This window comes from Abramis brama (genome assembly GCF_963993115.1).
Source record: "Abramis brama genome assembly, chromosome: 3".
Classification (NCBI taxonomy): Eukaryota; Metazoa; Chordata; class Actinopteri; order Cypriniformes; family Leuciscidae; genus Abramis; species Abramis brama.
The window spans coordinates 56,157,077-56,181,400 of NC_139965.1; the positions used below are offsets into that span (position 1 = coordinate 56,157,077).

Genomic DNA, 24,324 nt, shown 5'->3' on the forward strand with positions numbered 1-24,324 from the left:
GTAATATTTGTTTTTATTTTTATAGATATAGAATAGAAGAGAAAGTGCCCGTATTAATGGATCAAGTGTTGCCGATTCTTGAAAATGGCTACACACTCAGCAGCTCTGGTTGAGTTAGGCAGATCATTCCACCAGCAGGGAACAGACCAGAAAAAGAGATTTTGTGCCTCTTTGAGATGGCACCACAAGACGACGTTCACTTACAGAGCGCAAGTTTCTGGATGGCACGTAAGTCTGCAGTAATGAGTTTAGGTAAAAGGGAGCAGAGCCAGTGGTTGTTCTGTAGGCAAACGTCAGTGTTTTGAATTTGATGCGAGCGGCAACTGGCAACCAGTGCAATTTTGGAGGAGAGGAGTGACGTGTGCTCTCTTCGGCTTGTTAAAGACCACTCTAGCTGCAGCATTTTGTCTCAGTTGATTAGTTACGGAGGTTTGACAGTGCAAGCTGCCAGGAGAGCATTACAATAGTCCAGTCTGGATGGAACAAGCGGTGTGTAGCCTGCTCTTATAGGAAGGGCTGATCCTCCTGATGTTGTATAGGGCAAATCGGCAGTACCGGGCAGTTCTAGCAGTGTGGTCTGTGAAGTTCAATTGATCATCAATCACAACTCCAAGGTTCCTGGCTGACCTTGATGGAGTTCTGGATGATGAGCCTAGCTTAATGGAGAAGTTGTGGTGTAGTGTTGGGTTGGCCGGGACCACAAGCAGCTCTGTCTTCGCAAGGTTTAGTTGAAGGTGGTGGTCCTTCATCCAGCCAGAAATGTCTGTCAGGCAGGCCGAGATGTGAGCAGCTACCGTCGGATCGTCAGAATGGAATGAGAGGTAGAGTTGTGTGTCATCAGCGTAGCAGTGATAGGAAAAGCCATGTTTCTGAATCACAGATGCTAGTGATGTCATGTAGATGGAGAAGAGAAGTGGTCCAAGCACTGAGCCCTGAGGCACCCCAGTAGCTAGATGTTGGGTCTTAGACACTTCACCCCTTCACGACACCCTAAAGGACCTACCTGAGAGGTAAGACTTGAACCATTGGAGTGCGGTTCCCGAGATGCCCTTCATCTTTAGGATTGACAGGAGGATCTGGTGGTTAACTGTGTCAAAGGCAGCAGACAGATCCAGCTGGATGAGAACTGAGGATATTAAGCTCCGGTCTTCAGTGTCACATGATCCTTCAGAAATCATTCTATTATGCTGATTTGCTGCTCAAGAAACAAAAATAATAATAAATATTATTATTATTACCATAATCAATGTTGAAAACAGTGTTGCTGCTTAATATTTTTGTGGAAACCATGGTACATTTTTTTTTCAGGATTCTGAGATGAAATCTTGGTTTATAACACTTTACAATAAATTTTCATTTGTTAACATTAGTTAACTACATTTATTACTAACTTTTAAAGCATTTATTAATCTTAGTTTGTGTTATTTTCAACATTTACTAATACATTAATAAAATCAAAAGTTGAATCTGTTAGTATTCTGTATTGGACCTGAGCTAACATGCACTAACAATGAACAGTGTTTTTTTCATTAACTAACATTAACTTAATGTTTAACTTAATATTAATAAATACTGTAAGTCCTATTGAAATCTTTTCTAACTTCATTAAACTTCATTTGATGAACATTTGAAATGATAAATGTCTTTACTGTCACTTTTGATTAATTTAATGCATCCTTGCTGTGTAGAAATTCGTACTGACCCCAGACTTTTGAGCGGTAGTGTATGATAAGTGCTCTTTGGCTCAGATGAGCAGTCTGCAGGCTACAGTGTCCAGACTGAAGCTGGATCTGGAGCAGGAGCGGGAGAAGTGGCGTCAGGGGGTACGAGAGGCAGCCAAGGCCGATCAGAGAGGCAGAGAGCTGAGACTGGAGCTCGGCACAGCACAGGCCACTCATAAAGAGTACATGGAGCTGGTACGATCTCTTCCACCGCCACAGACAACGTGATCGCTCCTAACACACAAATCTCAACATGCGTTCTGCGTGTTGTAGCTGGCGGAGTACAGTAGAGAGGTGGCGTCCCAGAGGAGTGAGCAGGTCCGTCTGCAGCAGTGCCTGATCCAGCTGACGGAGGAGAAGAAGGCTCAGGACGAGCGAGTCACACAGATGAGTGCAGATCTACAGAGAGTGCACAGTGAGAGCAGGAGCTCTCAGGAGGAGGTAAGTTATTGGGATACACTTTTTTTTATCCAAAGCAATTTACATTGCATTCATAATTGTATACATTTCATTATTAGTTCATGCATTCCCTGGGAATCAAAGCCATTATCTCCCAAGTATTGCTATACTTTCTTATCTACATGAACATCAGCCACTCGTGTAATTACTGATGTTTTTTGCAGCTTTGTAGATGTATATGTATGGTCTTAATTTAATTAGAAAAAGAATATGCAAAAATGCAGGTGTAATATGTAAAGTGGCAATGTACTACTGCATTTCAATTGACATTGTCATTTTTCATCAAATATTGCACATATGGGTGTGAAAATGAAAGTGAATTAATGTCATAAGAACTTTTCATTCATTCATTTAATTAAATGTAAAATTAAATGCATTATTAGCTAAATCAAAATAGAAACATATTTTAACATAATAAGTATACAATACAAATATATATATATAATTTGGTAATTTTATATTTAAATCCTTACATAATGAAGTCATCTGAAATTGCTCTTAAGTCACACTATTTTAACGAATCCTTGTTACAGTGTAATTATACAATTAAGTACTGAGTGATATTGATTAACTACATGTACTTACAATAGGGTTAGGATTAGTAGGTTTCAGTTTAGAGTTAGTTGCTTGCAATTATGTATGTTATTACTGTAGTAATTACATCTAACATGTGTAACAACGAGTAAAATAAAGTGTTACCTGCTTTTATTTATTTATTTGCAGGCCATATTAATCTTCATTATGTGTGATTAGTGTACCAAAATTCAGTGTGGATTTGTAAATACATTCCAAGATAATGACTAATAACTAATAATTCTGTCATCATTTACTCATGTCATTCCAAAACCCAATAAGACTTTATTCATTTTCATCTTCTAAACACAGATGAAGATATTTTCACTGTGAGAGATTTCTATCCCTCAATTGAAGACCCACCCAACTGAAACTTCTAAGCTTCAAAACTTTCATAAAGACATATAAAATAATTTATAAGAGTCGAATCCAAGACTTCAGAAGAGTCGCGATTGCATTATAAGATGAACAGATTTAATTAAGAACCAATCAACCAAACACACATTCATAGAGCACATCGCAAACGGTCATCATCATATAAAGTGATATTATCTCTTCGCAAGATTTGGATGAAGCTGCTAATTTCATATGGATTTGTTTTACGGTGAATCCATATCCAATATGAAGTTTTGGTTATCTGGAATTCAAAGGAGGGAGAGAAACCTCTCAAGTCTTCTGGGTTTGGAATGACATGAGGGTGAGTATATGATGACAGAAGTTTTGGGTGAACTATCCTTTTTAAGTACCTCCTAAATTTATAGGGAAATAGTTGGCTAATAATAATGTTTTTGAATCCACAAACCCAAACCTAATCCTAAAACCTGATCCGTTGATGAGAATGTTGTTCCAGAACCAACAATGATGTTCATAAGTATGGAGTTCTCTGACTTTGTCAAACCCCTCTGTGACACTTCATCCTGAGGTACCTGAAATGTGTGCAAAACTGCAGTGCTCCTGCAGACAGTAGAGTTATTTAAACCACTCACTCTCATTCTTTAAGAGCTGTCAGTGTTGTAGGGTAACTCTAATTGGTTTTGGATAACCATCCTCATCATTTTATGGTCAGCAAACTCTGCAGGATAACAATAAAACTGAAAAATAAAAAAATAAAGTGTCTACACACTGCCCAGGCCCTAATGTATACATGCACACACAAACATACACACACCGCGCCACCGGTCGGACTGCAGAAATAATGATTATGCGCGTGTTGTGCATCGGTTGTCTGTTTTCAGCTCTGGCTTTTAAAAATAATTGCTGTTGGTTCTGCAGCCGTATCAGAGGAAGGCCAGTAATGATTCTCGCCAGTCGTGTGGAACGCAGCATGCGGGGAAGCGGGGCGAGACAGACGCCAGAATAAAGGCGGCTATCATTTCTGTGTGTGTGTGTTTGTCTGCCTGGCACATAATTATGGTTGCATAAGCGTGTGTGTGTGTGTGTGTGTTTGCAAATATACTCCAGCCCCCATTTATAAATCAGGTGTGAATTGAAGAAACTGATGAGTCGAGAATCTCATTTGACTGTTTGTGGGATCACAGAGGGATTAGAGTTGGATATAAAGCTGCACAGGTGACTACATCATAACCCACTTACACACACACACACACACACACTCTCGCACAGCATTTTAATTGTCTTTCTCCTTTTCTTTACCACCTTTTATTAGCTCTCGTCTGCAGTGTGTGCGCTCTGGGTAAAGGTCACTGCGCTCCACCATCTTGCACACTGACAGCGTTACTAGCCATGAAACTAGCCTGCCTTTTAATTTAAGCTGAATTCTCATATGCTGAAAACCTGAGATCTCATATGATGTAAAATTGTGTGAGCTGCTATAGATTTGCCACATCATAAGAGTGTAATAGTGATTTGTTGAGGGATAGAGATTTTAACGCAGCTGAAGATTGTCAACGCTTATATATAGTGTGTTCTTTGCCTGCAGAGGAATATTATCAACATATTATATACCCCAAATGTGCGTGTGTGTGTGTGTGTGTGTGTGTGCGTGCGTGTGTCTGTGTGTGGCCTGGTAAACCCTATGTTATGGGGATAAAATGTCCCCACAAAGATGTGAATATCTGAAATCCTTGTCCTTGTGGGAAATTTTTTTAACCCCTTGAGGAAAACAGCTTTTTAAAAATGTGAAAATGCAGAATACTTTCTGTGGTGTGAGGGGACAGAATATACAGTTTGTGCAGTTTAAAAATCATTATGTCTATGGAAAGTCCCCATGAAATGTGAAAACACAATGTTTTTTTGTGTGTGTGTGTGTGTGTGTTGGTCTGACTGGTCAAAAGTCAGAAGTTTTTTATGTTTTTAAAAAGAAGTCTCTTATGCTCACAAAGGCTGCATTTATTTGATAAAAAACAGTAAAAAAATGACATTGAATTATTATTACTATGTACTTAGTTGCTATAAAGCTGTTTTCATTGTAGTATATTTTAAAATCTTAATTATTTCAAATTTATATAGAGAGAGAGATTATATATATAATGCTACAGTAAATTATAGCAAGATGTTTATTTTATCAAAAAATACAGTAAAATTTCATTTATTTGTATTATTTGGTAATATTGTGAAATATTATTGCAATTAAAAATAACTGTCTTGTATCTGAATATATTTTCAAATGTAATGTATTCCTTAGATGCAAAGCTGTATTTTCAGCATCATTACTCCAGTCTTCAGTGTCACATGATCCTTCAGAAATCATTCTAATATGCTGATTTGCTGCTCAAGAAACAATTATTATTATTGTTCAAAACAATTGTGCTGCTTAATATTTTTGTGGAAATCATGAGACAGTGTTTCAGGATTCTTTGATGTACAGAATGTTCAATAGAACAACATTTATTTGAAATAGAAATATTTTGTAACATTGTGAATGTCTCTATTGTCACTTCTGATGAATTCTAATGCATCCTTGATGAATAAAAGTATTAATTTCTTTAAAAAAAACAAAACCAAAGCAGTGTTTTGAAACTAACACAGAGCCACGCTGTTTGGAAAAGTCAACAAATAAATGGCTAATGTGTAGTCATATTCCCCTCATATATGTATGTATGTATATCTATATATATTTTTATATATTATATTATATTATATTATATTTGAGATTTTAACATCAGCAAAACTTAAAGGAGAACTCCGGTCAATTTTAACATTGAGCTCATTTTTTTGTAAATTTGGAGTGCTGTCAGTACAGAGAACAACGACAAAAATCGGTGTTGCCTACACCGTGTTATCCTCTTTTTAAAATTTGCACCCTGTTGACTTCAATGGGGCAAGTTTTAAACCTGCTTTTAGCCTCTTAACATCCTTGATGTGTCATTACAAGTGCACAGCCATGTTAGATGATTCCTTCAGAGTGAACGCGGGTGAATCTGACTGCAGTAGATGTGAAAGATATGAATAAAAATGATGTTATTTCAGCCAGCGCACATACCTGTATTTACATCCTGTTTCGGTCGAAGTCCATAGTAATCGATTGTCGAGTTCACGCGCGTGATCATATGTATCTAAACCTATGCGCGTGAACTCGATAAAAACTTGCCCCATTGAAGTCAACAGGGTGCAAATTTTGTAGGCAACACCGATTTTTGTCGTTGTTCTCTGTATTGACAGCACTCCAAATTTACAAAAAAATGGAGTTCTCCTTTAACCTAGTTTCTCTCTGTCTGTCCCGTCAGGCTCGTGCAAGTGAGAGGCGACTGGCGGAGCTGCACACACAGCTGTCCCGCTCTCAGCAGTGGACACAGGAGCACATGACCGTCCTGCGGGGCAGAGAGGAGGAGGTGCTGCTGCTGAGGATGGAGACGGCCACTCTCAGAGAGAACTACACTGATAAAGTATCTCAGGTCAGCCATAGTGTCCTGACACCATTCATATCATTCTGCTGTGTTTGTGTTAATTCATCTCTTCATGTGCAGGTTGAGGCTCTGCACTCACAGATGAACAGTGTATATCAGAAATATAACGCAGCTGTGTGTGAGGTGGATGTTTTGCGGCAGTGCTTAGGAGACGCACGGGGTGACAGCTCTCGACTTCACAGGGAGAGTGAACTAGTCGTGACCAATGTGAACCAATGGGTAAAGGAGCAAAAGTAAGACATGTAATCATTCAGTACCTCGATATTGCCTTCTGGTTTACCACAGCACCTAGTCTAAAAAGCTCAACACACAGGTGTCTGGAATACTTGATGCTGATTACTCAATTATTCTACAAGCAAATATTGTAGCATAATGACCACTAAAGTATTCAATTAATAATCCCAAGCAGTGTCGTTATTGTTAACTAAAACTATTAAGAATTATTTTCGGTAATTGAAATTGAGCTGATATACAACTTATTTATTTTAATTGTTAAGAATAAATATATATATATATATATATATATATATTAGGGATGTGCAAAGCAGCCGGTATTTGTATCTGTATTTGTATTTGTTGAGGGGGGAAAAGTATTTGTATTTGTATTTGTATTTGTATTTGAGTAAAATTCTAAATAGGTGTAAAAATCCATATTTTTGCGTTACACTTCTAATTTACGTTATAGTGTAAGTATTCTTTAATTATAATAATTATGGATATGCAATATTGGTTGATGTTTTTCCTTAAATCCAGCAATGAACATGTAACAACGAATGTCATTGAAAAAAATAATAATAACATAACAGCCATTACCTACGTTAACGTTACTCTGTCAACAGCCTTGTCTAAATTACCGAGCTAACAGAGCTACTAGTGTTGTCACGGTACCAAAATTTTAGTATTTGGTACCAATACCAGTGAAAATCCACGGTTCTCGGTACCAATTTTGGTACCAAAGCTTAATTTAGATTAAGTTTACATATATTAAAGTGTATCGGTTACAAAGATGGAAACTGTAGTATTAAAAACACTTTACAATAAGATTCCATTTGTTAGATAACATTAGATAAAATGACCTAACAATAAACAATAGTTAGGCCTATATACTGTCGTAATTATTCTCCTTGGGGTTAATTTAAAAATACATTTTTAAAATCAGAAGTTAACATTATTTATGTTAACATTATTTAATGCACAATGAATGAAGTGAACAAACATGACCAATCAAGTGTTTGTATTAAATAACATTCAAAACATGAATTAATGTTGTAAAAATATATTGTTCACTCAATGTGTTGATGTTAGACAACGCATTAAGTAATGTTAATGAATGGTATCTTATTGTACTGTTACCAAACTATACAGGAGATAAAACGTGTTTTATTTGACTTGACTGTACTTTTATTTAATCCAAAAACTGCATTCATATTTCATTTTAAAAGGGCTTTTTAAACCTGTTAAGAGTTATCCAGCCAAGAATAAGACGAACTGCTTTTCTGACGGACTGATATTAATAACATAATGACGGCTTTTTATTTCATTTCTCATCTCCATAAATATAAAGCTAATGCAAGGGCTAGAAATCAATTAATTCTTTGCTGATACTTCCTCGTCATCATGGAGAGCGCAGTTCGCACCGCTTTCTCCTTTCCACAAGCGCTTGCTCTCTGGTGGCGTCTGTCGTTGCTATGCAACCGCGCCGCTCATTTGAAATCTGCACGCGCAAAAAACGCGCTATGTGAACGGCCCCGTATGAAAACGTGACATTAGCCTAATCCAAAATATTTCCATATGTTGCTCTTTCCTCCTTTCTTATCAACAAGTGGATTTACAGCCACCACATCAGCAGCACCGCCGGTCAGGAAACGCAGCTTTTTGAAATAAAGTTTTTCTTGTTCCCGAATACAAATATTTTTAAAGTATTTGTTCGAAATAAGTATTCGTAAAAAACACATTATTTGTGCCTTTCCGAATACCGTATTCGGGTTCGGCTCCACCCCTAATATATATATATATATACAGTGCAATGCATAAGTGAATACACCCATGCTAAAGTTGACTAAAAAGAGGAATAAAAAATCATATTTTGGAAATTGAACTTAATGCCTTAATTTAAAAAATTAGGAAAAATCCAACCTTTAAGGACACCAATTTTCTTTGTGAATGAATAATGTATCGTAAATAAATAAATGTTCTTCCTTAAAATACATGGTGCATAAGTGAGTACACCCCTATGTTAAATTCCCATAGAGGCAGGCAGATTTTTATTTTTAAGTATTTTTTTTATATTTTTTTTTAGGATACTATGCATCCTGATAAAGTTCCCTTGGCCTTTGGAATTAAAATAGCCCCACATCATCACATAGCCTTCACCATACCTAGAGATTGGCATGGTTTTATTTCAGTTAGCCTAAAAGCTAGTTTGATTTGCATTGAGAGATGATCTTATGGAAAGTCACCCTATAATCCATCGCGCTCTTTAAGATCAATAAATTCAAGGCTTTTGGTCATACCTAGGATATCCAGATCAACCAAAGGAGGGAGAGCATTTTCACATTTGGCTCCAAAACTCTGGAATAGCCTTCCTGATACTGTTCGTTGCTCGGACTCACTCTCCCAGTTTAAAACTAGATTAAAGACGCATCTTTTCAGCCAGGCATTCATATAATATTGTTAATCTCACAGTTTCAAACTACAATCCGGCCTCTAGTTCATAAATGCCAGAGGAGAACTGGCCCCCGACTGAGCCTGGGTTCTCCCAAGGTTTTTTTTTTTCTCCATTAGGTCACCTGATGGAGTTTTAGGACACCATTAGGCCGCTTGATGGAGTTTTTTCGGTTCCTTGCCACTGTTGCCTTTGGCTTGCTCAGTTGGGGATATTTTGGGGATATTTAATTTTATTCTATCAATCAATAAATTCCACTAGAAACAAACTTTGTTGTATTATTTTATTTTAATACTGTGAAGCTGCTTTGATACAATCTGTATTGTGAAAAGCGCTATACAAATATACTTGATTTGATTTGATTTGAAAGTACCCCATGCCAATCTCTAGGTATGGTGAAGGCTATGTGATGATGTGGGGCTATTTTAATTCCAAAGGCCAAGGGAACTTTATCAGGATGCATAGTATCCTAATTTTTTTTTTTTTTAAATACTTAAAAATAAAAATCTGCCTGCCTCTATGGGAATTTAACATAGGGGTGTACTCACTTATGCACCATGTATTTTAAGTAGGGCTGTCAAAGTTAGCGCGTTAATAACGCGTTAACGCAAAATCATATTAACGGCACTAATTTTTTTAACGGGCGATTAACGCAGCGCATATTTTCTGTTTGACCCGTGGCCCAACCCCTAGTTGGAGAAATGGAGATACACAGTGTTGGCAACTTAGCGACATTGCAGACCCCTTTAGCGATTTTTTCCCTTCAACAAAGCGCCCAAATTATCAGAATTTTTGTGCAGATTAACGTCTTGGAAGGGAGAGCTGGTTATGTTTATTGGGTCGCGTTTCAGTCACCATTTCAAATTCATTCCGTTGTTTGACAAGAGAAACAGTAAAATATACCAATGAAAACAGTTTTATTGAGAATTTAGCTTCATCAAAATGGGCACAGAGAGAGACAAACTACAATGTAATAATAAATGCTAAATGTACATTTGACTGCCCTGTCATGCAAAAATCTAAACATTTTTTTGTTAGTAAATTGCCCAGTACAAAGAAAGAGAAGTAATGGGAACATGGTATTTCTTTGTTCTTTCTACATGTGTCTAATAGACATGAACAAGTTCTTTGAAAAAACATCTATGACCTTTGAAACATGTCTCGTCTTCATGCTCTATATTGACTATGGTTTCAATAATAAACATACATTTGCATAAAGCATCTATATTTATCCATGCCCACGTTGATTAGAGTATTACAAACTTGAAAAGTATTAATTTAAGGTATATTTAGAACAAATAAAAAAATGTGCGATTAAATGTGATTAATCACGAGTTAACTCACGACAATCATGCGATTAATCGATTAAAAATTTTAATCGATTGACAGCCCTAATTTTAAGGAAGAACATTTATTTATTTACGATACATTATTCATTCACAAAGAAAATTGGTGTCCTTAAAGGTTGGATTTTTCCTAATTTTTTAAATTAAGGCATTAAGTTCAATTTCCAAAATATGATTTTTTATTCCTCTTTTTAGTCAACTTTAGCATGGGTGTATTCACTTATGCATTGCACTGTATATATATATAAACAATTGTGATGCTTAATTTTTTTGTGGACAATGGACATCATACTAAATTTTTTCAGGATTCTTTGATGAATATAAAGTTGAAAAGAACAGCATTTATTTAAAATATAAATATTTTGTAACATTGTGAATGTCTTTACTGCTTCTTTAGATCAATTTAATGTATATATTATGTGTATATATATATATATATATATATATATATATATATATATATATATGCCTCAACAAAATTTGAAGTTGTACTAAAATTACTAAAACTACAACTAAAAATAAAAATACGAGAAATATTAAAAATGAATAAAAATAACAAAAGCACATTATTTACAACTTTTATAATCAGTTTTTACAGTGCATCTAGTTTAATGTCTCTGGTATCCCTCCACCTCCATCTCCTCACATTATTAACTCAATTCAATATTTCATGTCCATTTGTAAATTAATATTTTGTAAATATTATGTATTTTGTAGGGAACCGTGTAATTAACGGCACATTGTACAGTCAGTATTGTAAAATAAGCTCCATCATACCAACCCTTTTGGTGTTTGTTTTGCAATAATGACCTAGCTGTGTGTTTTCCCTTACGTAACATCAAATCTGGCTTCTTTCTGCATAACATGTCACAGATTGTATCACATGTTACAGTGTTGGAACCAGTATATATATTTACGGAGTATAGAGCGTGTCTGTGGCGCATCAGAACTTTAGCATCCAGTGTTATAATGGCTATATCATTATCATTCAGCATCATGGTTGATTGTGACAGCAGCTCACAGCTTCCTCACTGCAGCCCATTATCTGTGCCCCTGCTCCTCTCCAGGCACACTAATGAGAAACTGGCACTCAAGATCAAAGACCAGAGCAGGAAGATCATCCACCTGACAGCTGAGAGAGAGTAAGCCCCGCTCACCCTGTCCAACGCTCCTCTCAGCTCCCAGTGTGTACAAACATGGACTTTAGCTCCAAGTAGCAGGGAATGTGCATGCAAACATATGGAGAAATGGGTGCGCTTGTGTGAAATGGGATTTGGCTGTAATGTTTGTCCTGTTTTCATGCAGTCACCTTCAGGAGAATGTGAAGGGTTTACATGGGGAAATCAGGAGGCTGAAAGCAGAGAGAATGGAAGCAGAGCGACTGAAGGTAAAGCCGTAACACACTCCAGCGCACGTCCATAGATTTTTTTTTTTTAAATCAACATCAATTTCTAAGCTGAAGTCGGCATGAAACGGAAGTTTTGACTCCGTATTGTGACGCATTTTCTGAGTGAAACAAGTTTTGAGCAAGAAAAAAACAGGTGGGGGCATGAATTTCTGAAAAGTGAGCGTTGCATAGAGGAATGCGATTGGCTTAACTGCAGCGTGGCCTTGCGTACCTCATGGATGTCGAACTAGTCATAAGAGCAAGTTTTGACATTTTGATTAAAGATTTATTCAAATTTGTCAAGTAATTGTCAATATTGTTAGTAATATATACACTAGACAGTTCAAAAGTTTAATAAAATTTAAAATTCTAAATATTTCTATTTCAAATCAATTCTGATATTTTGATCTAAAATAAAATGTATCATGGTTTTCAGCTCTGCCATCACAAAAATGAATTACCTTTTAAAATATATTTTAAATTGTAGTAATATTGACACATTTTCACTGTATTTTTATCAATTAAATGCAGCCTTATTGAAAATCTTACCGATTTTACAAACCCCAAACATTTGCACGGTGTTACATAAATGCACAATAACACTAGTTACGTGTTAAAATAAATAGCTATCTAGCAATAGCTATTAATAAATAAATATAAATTTTGATTTTTATATTAAATGTTATAGTAATATGTAAGGGGAAAGTGTACATCTCAGATCCTGTAATTGGTCACCATTTTTAGTCACTTTTCATTCACAATCATTGTTTGATCATGTTAGTTCACCGTGCATTAACTAATGTTAACAATATTTTAATAAAGTATTAGTAAATGTTGAAATTAGCATTAACAAAGCATTAATAAATGCTGTATAAGTGCAGTTCATTATTAGTTCATGCTAACTAATGTAGTTAACTAATGAACCTTATTGTAAAGTGTTACCAAAAATATTTTGTCATCTGCCCTGTAGCATTCTTATTTTTCATAATATTCATCTTATTTTATTTGCAATGATCAAGTGTATTTCATGTTAACCGCAGCACCTCATATAGTTACAGTCGTCACTGGGTGAATATTAACATTCACCTTTGTGGCTAACAGGCCGTATCACATTCTGCCCCCAATCTTCCATATAAACAGGTCTTATATGCAGGTTTTGCCTCGAATCGCCTGTCCAGTTTGATCTTTCTTCTCCTCCTCTTATATTTCCTGAATGACCCAATGCTGGCCATTTCCTATTACACCTCTCCCTTTCATTATTTTTTCTCTCTTCCTCCATTCTCTGTTATCCCGTCCTCATGCATAGCATCAGCGAGACCGTCTTTGTCGTGATTAGGTTGGTATTTCTATCAGATGCAGAGAAAAGGTGTCCTATAACCACAGTTGAAGGTCCGTGTCACCATTAGCCATCTCATTCTGGAGTGCCTGTCCTCTCGCTGCCGAATGATCCGGCTCTGTAGGTACAGGCTTATCCTCTGTAATAGGGTCTGATCTGATTCACACTTGTGAAATTGGAAAGGAAAAGTTTAGAGATGATTGAGAACTTTGGCCATGGTAGAAGCCGAGGGCTGGAGCTGCGGCTCTGAACCCAATCATTCAGGCATTGTTGACCGTGCTGATGAGCCCATCCTGCAGGGTGGAATCCATTCTGCTCCCTGTTTGTTCTGAAGGTCCAGAACCTGCTCCACATGCCACCTTATTCCATTATTGATGATCGAGAGAGCAAGAGCTAGAGAGTCAGAGACCTGCTCAGAGCCTGACTTTACTGAGTTATACTACTTCAGAAGTTTTATTCAAAGAGAAGTTGAAGAGCTGGTTTTGTTACCCCAGAAAGAGTCTTGACTAATAATGCATACAGTGGTTGTAGGTCGCAAACAGCTCACCCAAAATTGAATGTTCCTCATGTTGTTCCAACCCTCTATGACTGCCTTGGAACACAAAAGGTGTTGCATGTTCTCCGTCAGGTTTGATGTCTGTGATATTTGGTCATGCGACACTTGAGAACAAGTTAAGTTTGGCATTAATTGAAATGGCACCAACAACATAAATATTTTTATAGTGCATATGTGTTTTGTAGTCAATTGGAGATCATTAGTGGGCATGAAGATTGTCAGTGAATAATAACTAAAATTTTAGCCTGTTCCTCACATCTATCGTGTGACTTAGAATATATCTCCGTATATATTAACAAAACTGCTTCACTGCTTAGTAATTATTTGAAAAACTTTTTGTCAACAAATCATGTGGTCCAACCAACATGCAGAAAAAAAAAAATACAACTGGGAATGATATCATAGGACCACTCATGATTATGTGTCTCTTAAAATATCAGATAATTTGACCATTTGTGACCCTGGACCACAAAGCCAGTCACATGTGTACATTTTTTGAAATTGAGATTTATACATCATCTGCAAGCTGAATAAATAAGCGTTCCATTGGCGTATGGTTTGTTAGGATAGGACAATATTTGGCAAAATCTGGAATCTGAGGGTGCAAAAAAATCAAAACACTGAGAAAATCGCCTTTAAAGTTGTCCATTTATGTTCGCGATTGTGCTGCATTCACTCACAAAAATAAATGTTTTATATATTTATGGTAGGAAATTTACAAAATATCTTCATGGAACATGATCTTTACTTAATATCCTAATGATTTTTGGCATAAAAGAAAAATCTATAATTTTGACCCATACAATGTATTGTTGGCTATTGCCACAAATAAACCCGTGCGACATGTGACTGGTTTTGTGATCCAGAGTCACATTTTGTTTCAATTTCTAGGTTAGTTCAGTTAAAAATGTTATGTGGGGCAACTCCCAAAAATTTCTTCTTTCATGATATTTACTTTTTATGAAAATATTAAGGATGTGTGCACTTGTGTGTATTTAAGGTATAATGAATATTTTGCACTTGATGGTCACACCACATGGAATCAATACCAAGTATTTTGTAACAGTGTTATCTTATTTATATACTATTATGGTATATATTAATAGCATTTATTTATATATTTTCAGCTTTTATTTTAATTTTAATGTTTTACTAATTGTATGTTCTTTTGTAATTTTTAATACTTCTATTTAGCTTTAATTCATTTTTATTTCAGTTTTAGATTTAGTAATTTTAGTACCTCAACTGAAACTGAATTTCAGTTATATGAGCAACATTTCTCATTTTAGTTAAGTTTTTATACATATTTTATTTCATTACAAAAAAAATGACAAAAAAATGTTTTAGTTATCAATAATAACCTTTGATTTCTAAGAACTTGGCACATGTGTTTTAAACTAGACTGTCAATTGATTTTTCCTTTTCTTCATAATGGGCAGATTGGGCACTCTTTACTGTGACCCATTATTGACCCATAAACCATTTATAATTTTTTAATTATGGTGCTTTTTTCATATTTATTCAAGTTAAATATATATGGAAAAGAGGGACCAAGATATTCTTCAAAAAAATCATTGGTAACACTTTAATTTAAGGTGACGTAGTTACACGTTACTACATGTACTTACTATAGTAATGACAGTAAATTATGCAACTAACCCTAAACCAAACTCTAACCCTAACCGTAACTCTATAGTAAGTACATGTAGTTAATTAATATTACTCAGTACTTGAGTAAGTTCAATGTAACTACGTCACCTTAAAATAAAGTGTAACCTATTTTATGGTTTACAGAAAAAAAGTATGATTTGTATTAACATGAGGGTAAATAATGATAAAAGTTCGTAATTTTGAATTTACCTTTTGAACTATCCCACATTCTTGTTGATAAATGTGAAACCACTCGAAAGGACAAACAACAAGCACACTGCCCATTTGCCAAGTTCGGGTAGCAAAGTGAAGCTCAACTAATGTTCTTCTAGGACACCCCAAGTTCCTTCTGGACTCTAAGAGAGACAGAGTAAATACAAATAAATAGATATGAGAGGAAATGGCTTGTAGGCATGTGGATTATTTATGACATGCCAGGCTCCTTCTGCATGCATGGATTCCCAGCTTTCATTAAGTGTCATTACTAGAGCTCTTAGGCCAGGTGTGGCCTTACAAATCTGCTGAGACCTGACATCCAGCCCGGGACGGGGCCACATGTATATGGATGGACTCTTGCTAGAAGGGAAGAGGGGCCTGTGCATGAGCAGATTCGGCTGTTAGTAAATACAGAACAGTATCACTGCTTGATTTGTTGTGATAAATAACTTATAATAGCCTCAGTCGCTCCATCAGAAAGATGGCCGTGTTTATTCCGCTGTGGAGGAGGGCATATGTGGACGTGTTTAATGGCTGGCCTTGATCAAGATCATCGGGAGGGATGTTTATCAGTGTGCTCTGAGCTTTTTTCTCTCTCTAATGTACACATTTTGAAGAGAACTAAAACAGACGCTTTTACAAGACATCCTTTCCCCCCCCAAACCCTGCTATTCATTAGCAATTTCCACTTTCCAGTTCACTTCTTGCAGCGTCCCCTGATTGATGGAAAGCCTGCCATGTTTATTTGGATATCAGGGAATGAAATATTCATATTGTACGCTTTTCCAAGCAGAAGTTATCTGGGTGCAGCGTAAATGGTACTTGGGATTAGATTTTCACAGCAGATTGCAGTTATTAAAGAGCAGAAAAGGAGGGGGATACAGGGAAGCTGCCATCTTCTGGGGAGGTAATCTATTTCTTTTCACGCAGACTTGGAGCGGCTGCATAGCCTCTTAATGCACTGGAGCAAAAGTGCTTTGGTCCGCAACCTTTCACGCCTTCCTCTCCCTTTTATATGATTGAATACTTAATAACTTTGACTTTGCTTTGAAAGCCTGCGCCATGGGGCCTGTTGGGGTTCCTCATGGTGTACCTGAGTGTTTGTCTGCTGCTAACTGCTCTTATTACCGGCTGTCTGTCAGCCTTTTGCCCACAGCTCATCCAGAGTCATTTGTGTCTTCTGCAAATCATCTCCCACTCTTTATCTTAATATCAGTCTGACTTTTAGGCTGTTTTCACTCTTAAGCTGCTTTTTTTGGTCTCTTATGATTGTTGCTTGTCACATTGTACAATGTGACCCCAGTGAGATCTTGGGTAAAAGCCTAGGCAGACTTTGCAAAATCAACGGTTTGTTTTTCAGACAAGCCTGGTCACAATTGACAGCGTTTACGAGGTGATCAATCACGTGAGTTTCTGACATCCTTATCGGTTCAGCATGCATGTGTACAGAAAAAACACAGCGTTGTTTTAACTGCTGCACATGCAGAACTTTTCTGTGTGCGGAACGTAATTTCAAACTCAGTGTTGCACTTCAAACTAAATCATAAACCTACATGGCTTGTTTTTTTCCACTGCGGTACCGTAAATGTACCGAACCGTCATTTTTTGGCTTCACAGTGCATGGCTGCGATTTTTTTCTAGGAGACTAAACTTAGTAGAAGACTAAAATTCATCAAATTAATCACCCATTGATAAGCATGTCATAATAAAGCCCTGAGTATACTTACATTTTTACGTGTACACTAGGGTGTGTGTACAGTGCATGTGTTATGTTAGCCAGCAGCCATATCACCCTGTAGCCCAAGACTGGTTGCCCACTGAAGATAAGCAGGGTTGAGCCTGGTCAGTACCTGGATGGGAGACTCCTGGGGAAACTAGGTTGCAGCTGGAAGAGGTGTTAGTGGGGCCAGCAGGGGGTGCTCACCCTGTGGTCTGTGTGGGTCCTAACGCCCCAGTAGAGTGACGGGGACACTATACTGTCAAAGAGCACCGTCCTTCGGATGAGACGTTAAACCGAGGTCCTGGCTCTCTGTGGTCATTAAAAATCCCAGGATGTCCTTCGAAAAAGAGTAGGGGTGTAACCCCGGCATCCTGGCCAAATTTGCCCATTGGCCTCTGTCTATCATGGCCTCCTAATCATCCCCATATACTGATTGGCTTCATCACTGTCTCCTCTCCACCAGTAAGCTGGTGTGTGGTGGGCGTTCTGGCGCAATATGGCTGCCGTTGCATCATCCAGGTGGAGGCTGCACATTGGTGGTGGTTGAGGAGATTCCCCCTTCCATGTAAAAGCACTTTGAGTACCTAGAAAAGCGCTATATAAATGTAACGCATTATTATTTATTATTATTATTATTATGTTGATTTCATTAGCTCACATATGCTCTATGATTTTCTTCTTTTTTTTGCTCTAATTATTTGGACCACAAGGTGGCAACACTGGCTCGGGCCGTTGTTTCACAGTCAAAAAACTCGATCAAACAAATGGAGATGCAACAACAACAACAGAAGCCTGCGTCGGCGAGTGAATTATTATTATTATTATTTATTTTTTTTATTATTATTTTTTATTTTTATTTTATGTACAACTTAAAAAAAAAAATTGTGTAGTTTAAATGATACAAAACCATTTTTATCGCTCATAACTTCTTGAGAGAAATAACACTAGACAAACTTGAAACATTCCAATGTGTGTGTGTGATCTGACTGTGTTCGCGCATGCTAAGCATATTCTTCACACTAAGCGTTCGTGTCAAAACTATAGACTACTTTGGTCGTCAAAGTGATCAAAGGCTGCCCTACGACAAAACAAATCCTTTACAAATCCTGAAGTTTGTCTCAAGCGCAACAAATGTGGCACATTTTCGGCTTTACGTGTTTTTACTGTTATAAGGTAGGGGGCGCTATTACACATCTTCTAAACAAGTACAGAATCTCCTGATCAAAACACAGGTGAAAAAGATGCAGAAATGAATGCTCATATGTTATCAAAACTGCCTAATGTTACTGAATAAAATGTTGACCCAGGACGACTTACAGGACTGTGAAGCTTTGGGGGTGGTCAAAAATGCTGACGGGGAGAGAGTGAATATCTTGGTCCAAATCTGACATCACCCCTGACCTCACTAGTCTCTTTTCTGATTTTACCTTTGAATCCAAACCCCAGTATATTGGCGCTGCGAGTACTAAAGCCCACGTTTTTCCACTGTAACAATTTTCCGTTTTTTTGTCACTTTGTATTCATAACCAAATCTTTAAATGAACAAAGCAGCACTTGAATTAGTAGTTCACTTCTGTGGCACAACTGTGTACCTCAGTTCAAATAAATTGCACCCCAGACCACCTTTCGAACTCGACGGTTGCTCTTTATAACCAAGAAAGAAAAAAAAACGAACTCTGACGTCAAATCGACTTCCGTTCACACCAGAAGCTTTGGTGTGAAAGTGTCCTTAATGAAGTGCTATCTATACCACCGTAAGTGCTCTGGTTGTAAGCCTTTTATTCAGGCGGTCTCTCTCTCTCTCTCTCTCTCTCTCTCTCTCTCTCTGACACGCACAGATCTCATTAGCACATGGAGTGCTTGCAGCCCTCGCTGAATGTGACCCTGCCTAATTGTGCAGCAGGTTCATTTGCTCGCCCTGCGTGATGCAGTGATTGCTTATTTGTTCTCCTCAGGGCTTCTCTCACACATTAAAATGATTGACTCATTTCATTCAGGGTACATTTACCGAGCTTTATTTGATAAGCTCATGCCCAAGGTACTCGCATCCATCTTATTCTCATGCTCAAAAGTTATAATGTCTACCACTGTGGATTATTATTCATACAGCTGATTGTTTCCCCAGTTAATTATCTGTGTTTGAATAATTTTGCATGCGCAAGCCTGTTTATCCTTCCGGAATTAAACAGCACAAAAGGTCTCGCATTAGCCATGCCGCTGAAATCGCAGACAAACCCATTGTATATGTTAAGCTGTCCGACGGAGACGGAGTTCGGGGAATACGTGCAACGGTGATTTTCTCCTTAAAAAAAGGGTGAAATTTACATGCAGCCACAGAGACAAGGCGAAAAAAGAGATGCATATTTGGCTAATAAGCTGAATTTGTTTTCCACAGAGAGCAAAAGGCTTGACTAAAAACCTTGATGAGCTGTTCAAGAATGAGTGCTCATTATATTTAGGGAACATGGCGTAGATATCATCAGTAGCCTTTGACCTTTCGTCTTCCATGCAATAGTGTTCAGACCCTCAGTGCTCTCAGAAATGAAAAGCAGAGGTAGGAAGAAACAAAAGCCAGCCAAGAGAAAGAGAGAGAGACGCCGTTTGAATAGAATATAAGCATGGAAGCTCGTTTGCATTTGAAAATGTATTTGCCGATGTCATATACACAACGCAAATGTTATTATGATGTGCATAATGGTTGTTTAGTTAATTGGGAAGCCCATTAAATCAGTAATGACCTTGTTCATGAGTTGGCTGTAAATACATTTCAATGTTGTTTGCTTCTTACAGTGAAGAAAGTGTCAGAGGAAGAAGAAAGCACTTCCTGATCACCGGCAGCGCAAGTGCCTGGAACAACGTGGACGGATCTCTTGGATCCTTTCTGACTCGATGAGTTCTAGGAAAACATGATTTTTCTCAACTGTCTGTGACACACAAACCTCCTTTTCGGGCAAATTCCCAACATTATGTAAAAAAGGTGTTGTTATGGCTAGTGAATGGAGTTTCATTTGCTCTGTTCGGAAGCCACACAGTAATCACAAAAAATGCAAGCGTTGGATCAGGCTCTGCAGTAGACCTCGTGAACTACTAAACTTGCAAATTTAAACTAAACTTTCTATATTCGCACTAAGAAAAGGAATTGTAGAATACAGTATGGTGGATGTTTTTAGGGGGAATAAGGGGAATAATTTATTTCAATTTGACCCACAACAATACTGGTTAAAGGTAGGGTAGGCAATTTCGGAGAGGCTAGTAATATAGCAAGCTAGCTTTGAAAGCAGGAGATCCCACCCTCCCTTCAGAGCGTCTCCAAAGCCACGCCCCCATCAAAACACATAAACGCGCACAGCAGAGTCTGCAAAGCGTTACAAGACGAAGGACAGCGTTAAATTACCTCACGTCTCAAAGCATATAACATTACAATAATAATGAACACAAACATCTTACAGAGCTCTAGTTGTACCACCTGACTGCTTCAGATTAATTTACTCGTTGATAGTGTTGATACAGAAATGCATCAATCCGAGTCTACATGAACAGCTCCGGGTAGAACGTCACAGCGTAAGCTCGTTGTTTTGGTTCAGGAGGAACTGTAAAAGCGGCTGCTGTTTGTTTGTGGCTCTCGCTGACTGTCTGTCTACAACTCTGCAGAGACTTACGAAACGCGCTGATGACAGTCGTTCATTGTGTTCATTTTACACTTGTTTACCCCATTAAATACAAAGACTACATGTATGCAGCCAAAGTTACCTTTATTTTAAGAAAAACACTTTATTTACATCTGCTGAAAGTGTCCATTACACATTTTTCCTTTTTCTTTTGTAAATGTTGATATTTGTATGTCATCTGTCTGACGGCTTCACACTTGAGTACATTTCCTCATGTAATTGTACTATATTCTCATCATCTACCTTTATATTTAGGGTACGTTTACACGACAACGATATACTTAAAACTGAGAAGTTTTTCCTTTGAGTTTTCCACGTTTAGACGACACCACTGTCAAAACGATCCCCATTCACACGGATCCGCGAAAACGCTGTATTCTGCTGCCAGGCCATTAGATGGCGATGAAACACTATAGATTAAAAACATAATACGCATGTGCATGACGTCATTGTCTTCAGAGATTCGTTTTTATTGTTTAAACGGAGACAGTTTTCAAAAACTTGCACTTTGAAGCCTGTTTTTAAAAGTTTGCGTTTTCAGGCATCCAAAACGCCGTTGTTGTGTAAATGAACGGCCAAAATGCTTAAAAAGTTTTACATTTTTAATTGAAAACAGTGTCGTGTAAACAGCCCCTTAGTGTTTCAGCAGCACAACCTGATATAAAAGCTTGTACATTCAGTTTTGTTTTGTTTTCCTCTATGATCAACTGTATTTGAGGTAATTTATTCCAATCAGGTACATCAGCAAGTGAGCCATTTGATGGACCCGCCCTAGAAAAGCAGTGGGCAAGGTTAAAGGGGTCATATAATGGTACATGCACTTTTACAAGTTAATTTTACTGAAATGTGTGTTGGCAGTGCCTGTACACAACCATCATAAAATGATAAAAATCCATCCAGTTTTTTTTTTAATTTTCTTATATGTTTTCCCCCATCTCAAATCAAGAGATTTCTATGATTGTTGATTGACAGCAGCGTTTCAACACAGACCCGCCCTCGCTCGTGAGCGAGCTGTCAATCATAGTCCGCGCGGTCATTGTTGATACGCTGGAGCACTGTCTATGAGCAGAATGGCGTCTAAGCGATTGTGGTGTTCTGTTCTTGGGTGTAATAACAAATACAGCATCATTTTGATGTTCCTAAATCCGAACCGCTGAAGACGCAGTGGCTGAGTTTGTTTTCGAAGGGAATATTCCCCACGATCAACGTCAATGCTTTCATGTTTGCGCGAATCATTTCACACACCAGACTGCTTTACAAACGAGGGTCAGTAAAGCTGGTTTTGCTAAGAAGCTGCTCCTGAAAAAAGGATCGGTACCAACTATTCGTGTTCATGCTGCACCTCCAGAAGAAGAAGTGAGTGAAACATTTTATTAACCTTTATATTAATATTTATATTAATCTTTGCAAATTGCTTGCTGCACGCTTCACGATGAATGTGGCTATTTTTACACTCAGGGTACATTACAGCATGTTTTCTATGTACGACGTTCTCAATATAATTCATAATCCCACGTTTATAATGAACAACGCGTTATGGTTATTGTGTTACGGTGTACGCACAGAACAGAGGGGCGGGGTGAGCAAAGCTCATTATCATTTAAAGACACATGCACTTAAACGGCGTGCTGAAAACAGAGCTGTTTTTGACCAGGTAAAATGAGTGTTTTCTTACAATACTAATGAGAATTTTAAATAAAGTATATTACAAACTTTTAATTTAGACCCTAAAGAATCATATTAGCTTGTACAAAAATGGCATTATATGACCCCTTTAAGTAATTACTGTCGTAAGGTCAATTGGTTCACTATACCTTGCTGAAACCAGTCTAAGATGGTTTGCTGGTCTAAGCCGGTTTAGGATGACCTCCCAGGCTGACCAAGCTGGTCTTCATCTGATCTCTTCCAGCCTGACCAGTCAAAAAAACTGAGTGAAGAAAACTGCTTTAAGCTTTTCCCTGGTCGCTTTACTGCCATAACCAGCAAGACTTTCTTGGTCAACCAGCTTCACCAGCATCTGAGCAACAAACAAACCTGGACCAGCACGAGAATCCATGTACTTCTTTGACATGAGAGAATCTCATCTATGTTGATACAACTTGATTCATTTCTGAATAGCTCTGCACTAAGTATCTGATTCCCCGTGTGTTCATTTATATACGGACATTAGCTGCTGATTTATTTTTGCATTTCAAATGAAATTTGTTGACATACAATACTTCATATTTAATGAACATTCTACTGTGAATTGTTTTCCTAATTACATTATAGTTTACAGAGATTAATGTGAGTGTAAATTCTAATGGTAGGTAAAGTTTCAATGCCGCTTATGTCATAGTTTGTGGTTTAGAAAAGTTAAAAGTAATACTCATATTTGTACATTAATCAACCACATAATAATGCCTCAATGATGGCCTAATATATAATATTTTATTGGATTTTACGTTGAAGAAGCAATGAAAAGATTTCAGTGATGTCCTATCAGTCAGTCAGCGACATTAATAGCATTTTTAAATTATTAAATAATGTCATCATGCATTTCCTATAAACGCATATCAGTCAATAAACGTGATACATGTTTGTATTCGGCTGCTTTCGTAACTAGTAAGGATTAAATGAAAGCATTTCAGTGGATGACATGGAAGACAGCAGCAAACGATCTATTTTCCTAACATGTCAAGCACATGCTTTCATTTTCTATTTCAGATCATGATGCTATTTAGAATAATATCCTCCTGCTCGAGTTGTACTGATACTTGTGTTGCGCTCACATATGCAGAGTGTGTGTGGAGAGCGTGTCAGTGAATGAGAGGGCTTGTTTGAAGTGTTCTGAGTCAATGAAAGTTGAACACAAGTGACAAGCAGCGAAATCAATAGGCAACAGTCAATATCCAACACTAAAGGTGCCTGTAGAAACTAATGGGACACCAATAAATGTTATTAATACTCCGGATTTCCCTGTGCACTGTGTTTAAGGCCAAATCTCGTGAAACAGACTTCACAAACACATTGGTGCCCTGAAGCTACACAACTATAATCGCATGCAAAACAAGGTTGTGATTATGTCGTAAAATAATGAGGAAGGACTGTGAACAGCAGGGAACAATAGCGTAAATAAAAAGCGGGTCATATGCATTTGTGTAGTACTGTTGATCTACACA

The 24,324-nt window shown here is 37.4% G+C and overlaps 1 protein-coding gene across 1 annotated transcript in view; it reads left to right on the top strand.

Moving 5' to 3' along the window:
* Positions 1-24,324, top strand: part of pmfbp1 (polyamine modulated factor 1 binding protein 1) — a gene marked incomplete at its 5' end in the record, with an annotated part of 96,930 nt that extends 72,606 nt beyond the window's left edge. Inside the window, 7 exons of the mRNA XM_084109663.1 lie at positions 1,749-1,916; positions 1,995-2,162; positions 6,440-6,607; positions 6,680-6,852; positions 11,698-11,772; positions 11,936-12,017; positions 20,286-24,324. Of these exons, the coding sequence (XP_083965789.1) occupies positions 1,749-1,916; positions 1,995-2,162; positions 6,440-6,607; positions 6,680-6,852; positions 11,698-11,772; positions 11,936-12,017; positions 20,286-20,288 (837 nt within the window). The 3' untranslated portion in view covers positions 20,289-24,324. The remainder of the gene's footprint in view (positions 1-1,748; positions 1,917-1,994; positions 2,163-6,439; positions 6,608-6,679; positions 6,853-11,697; positions 11,773-11,935; positions 12,018-20,285) is intronic.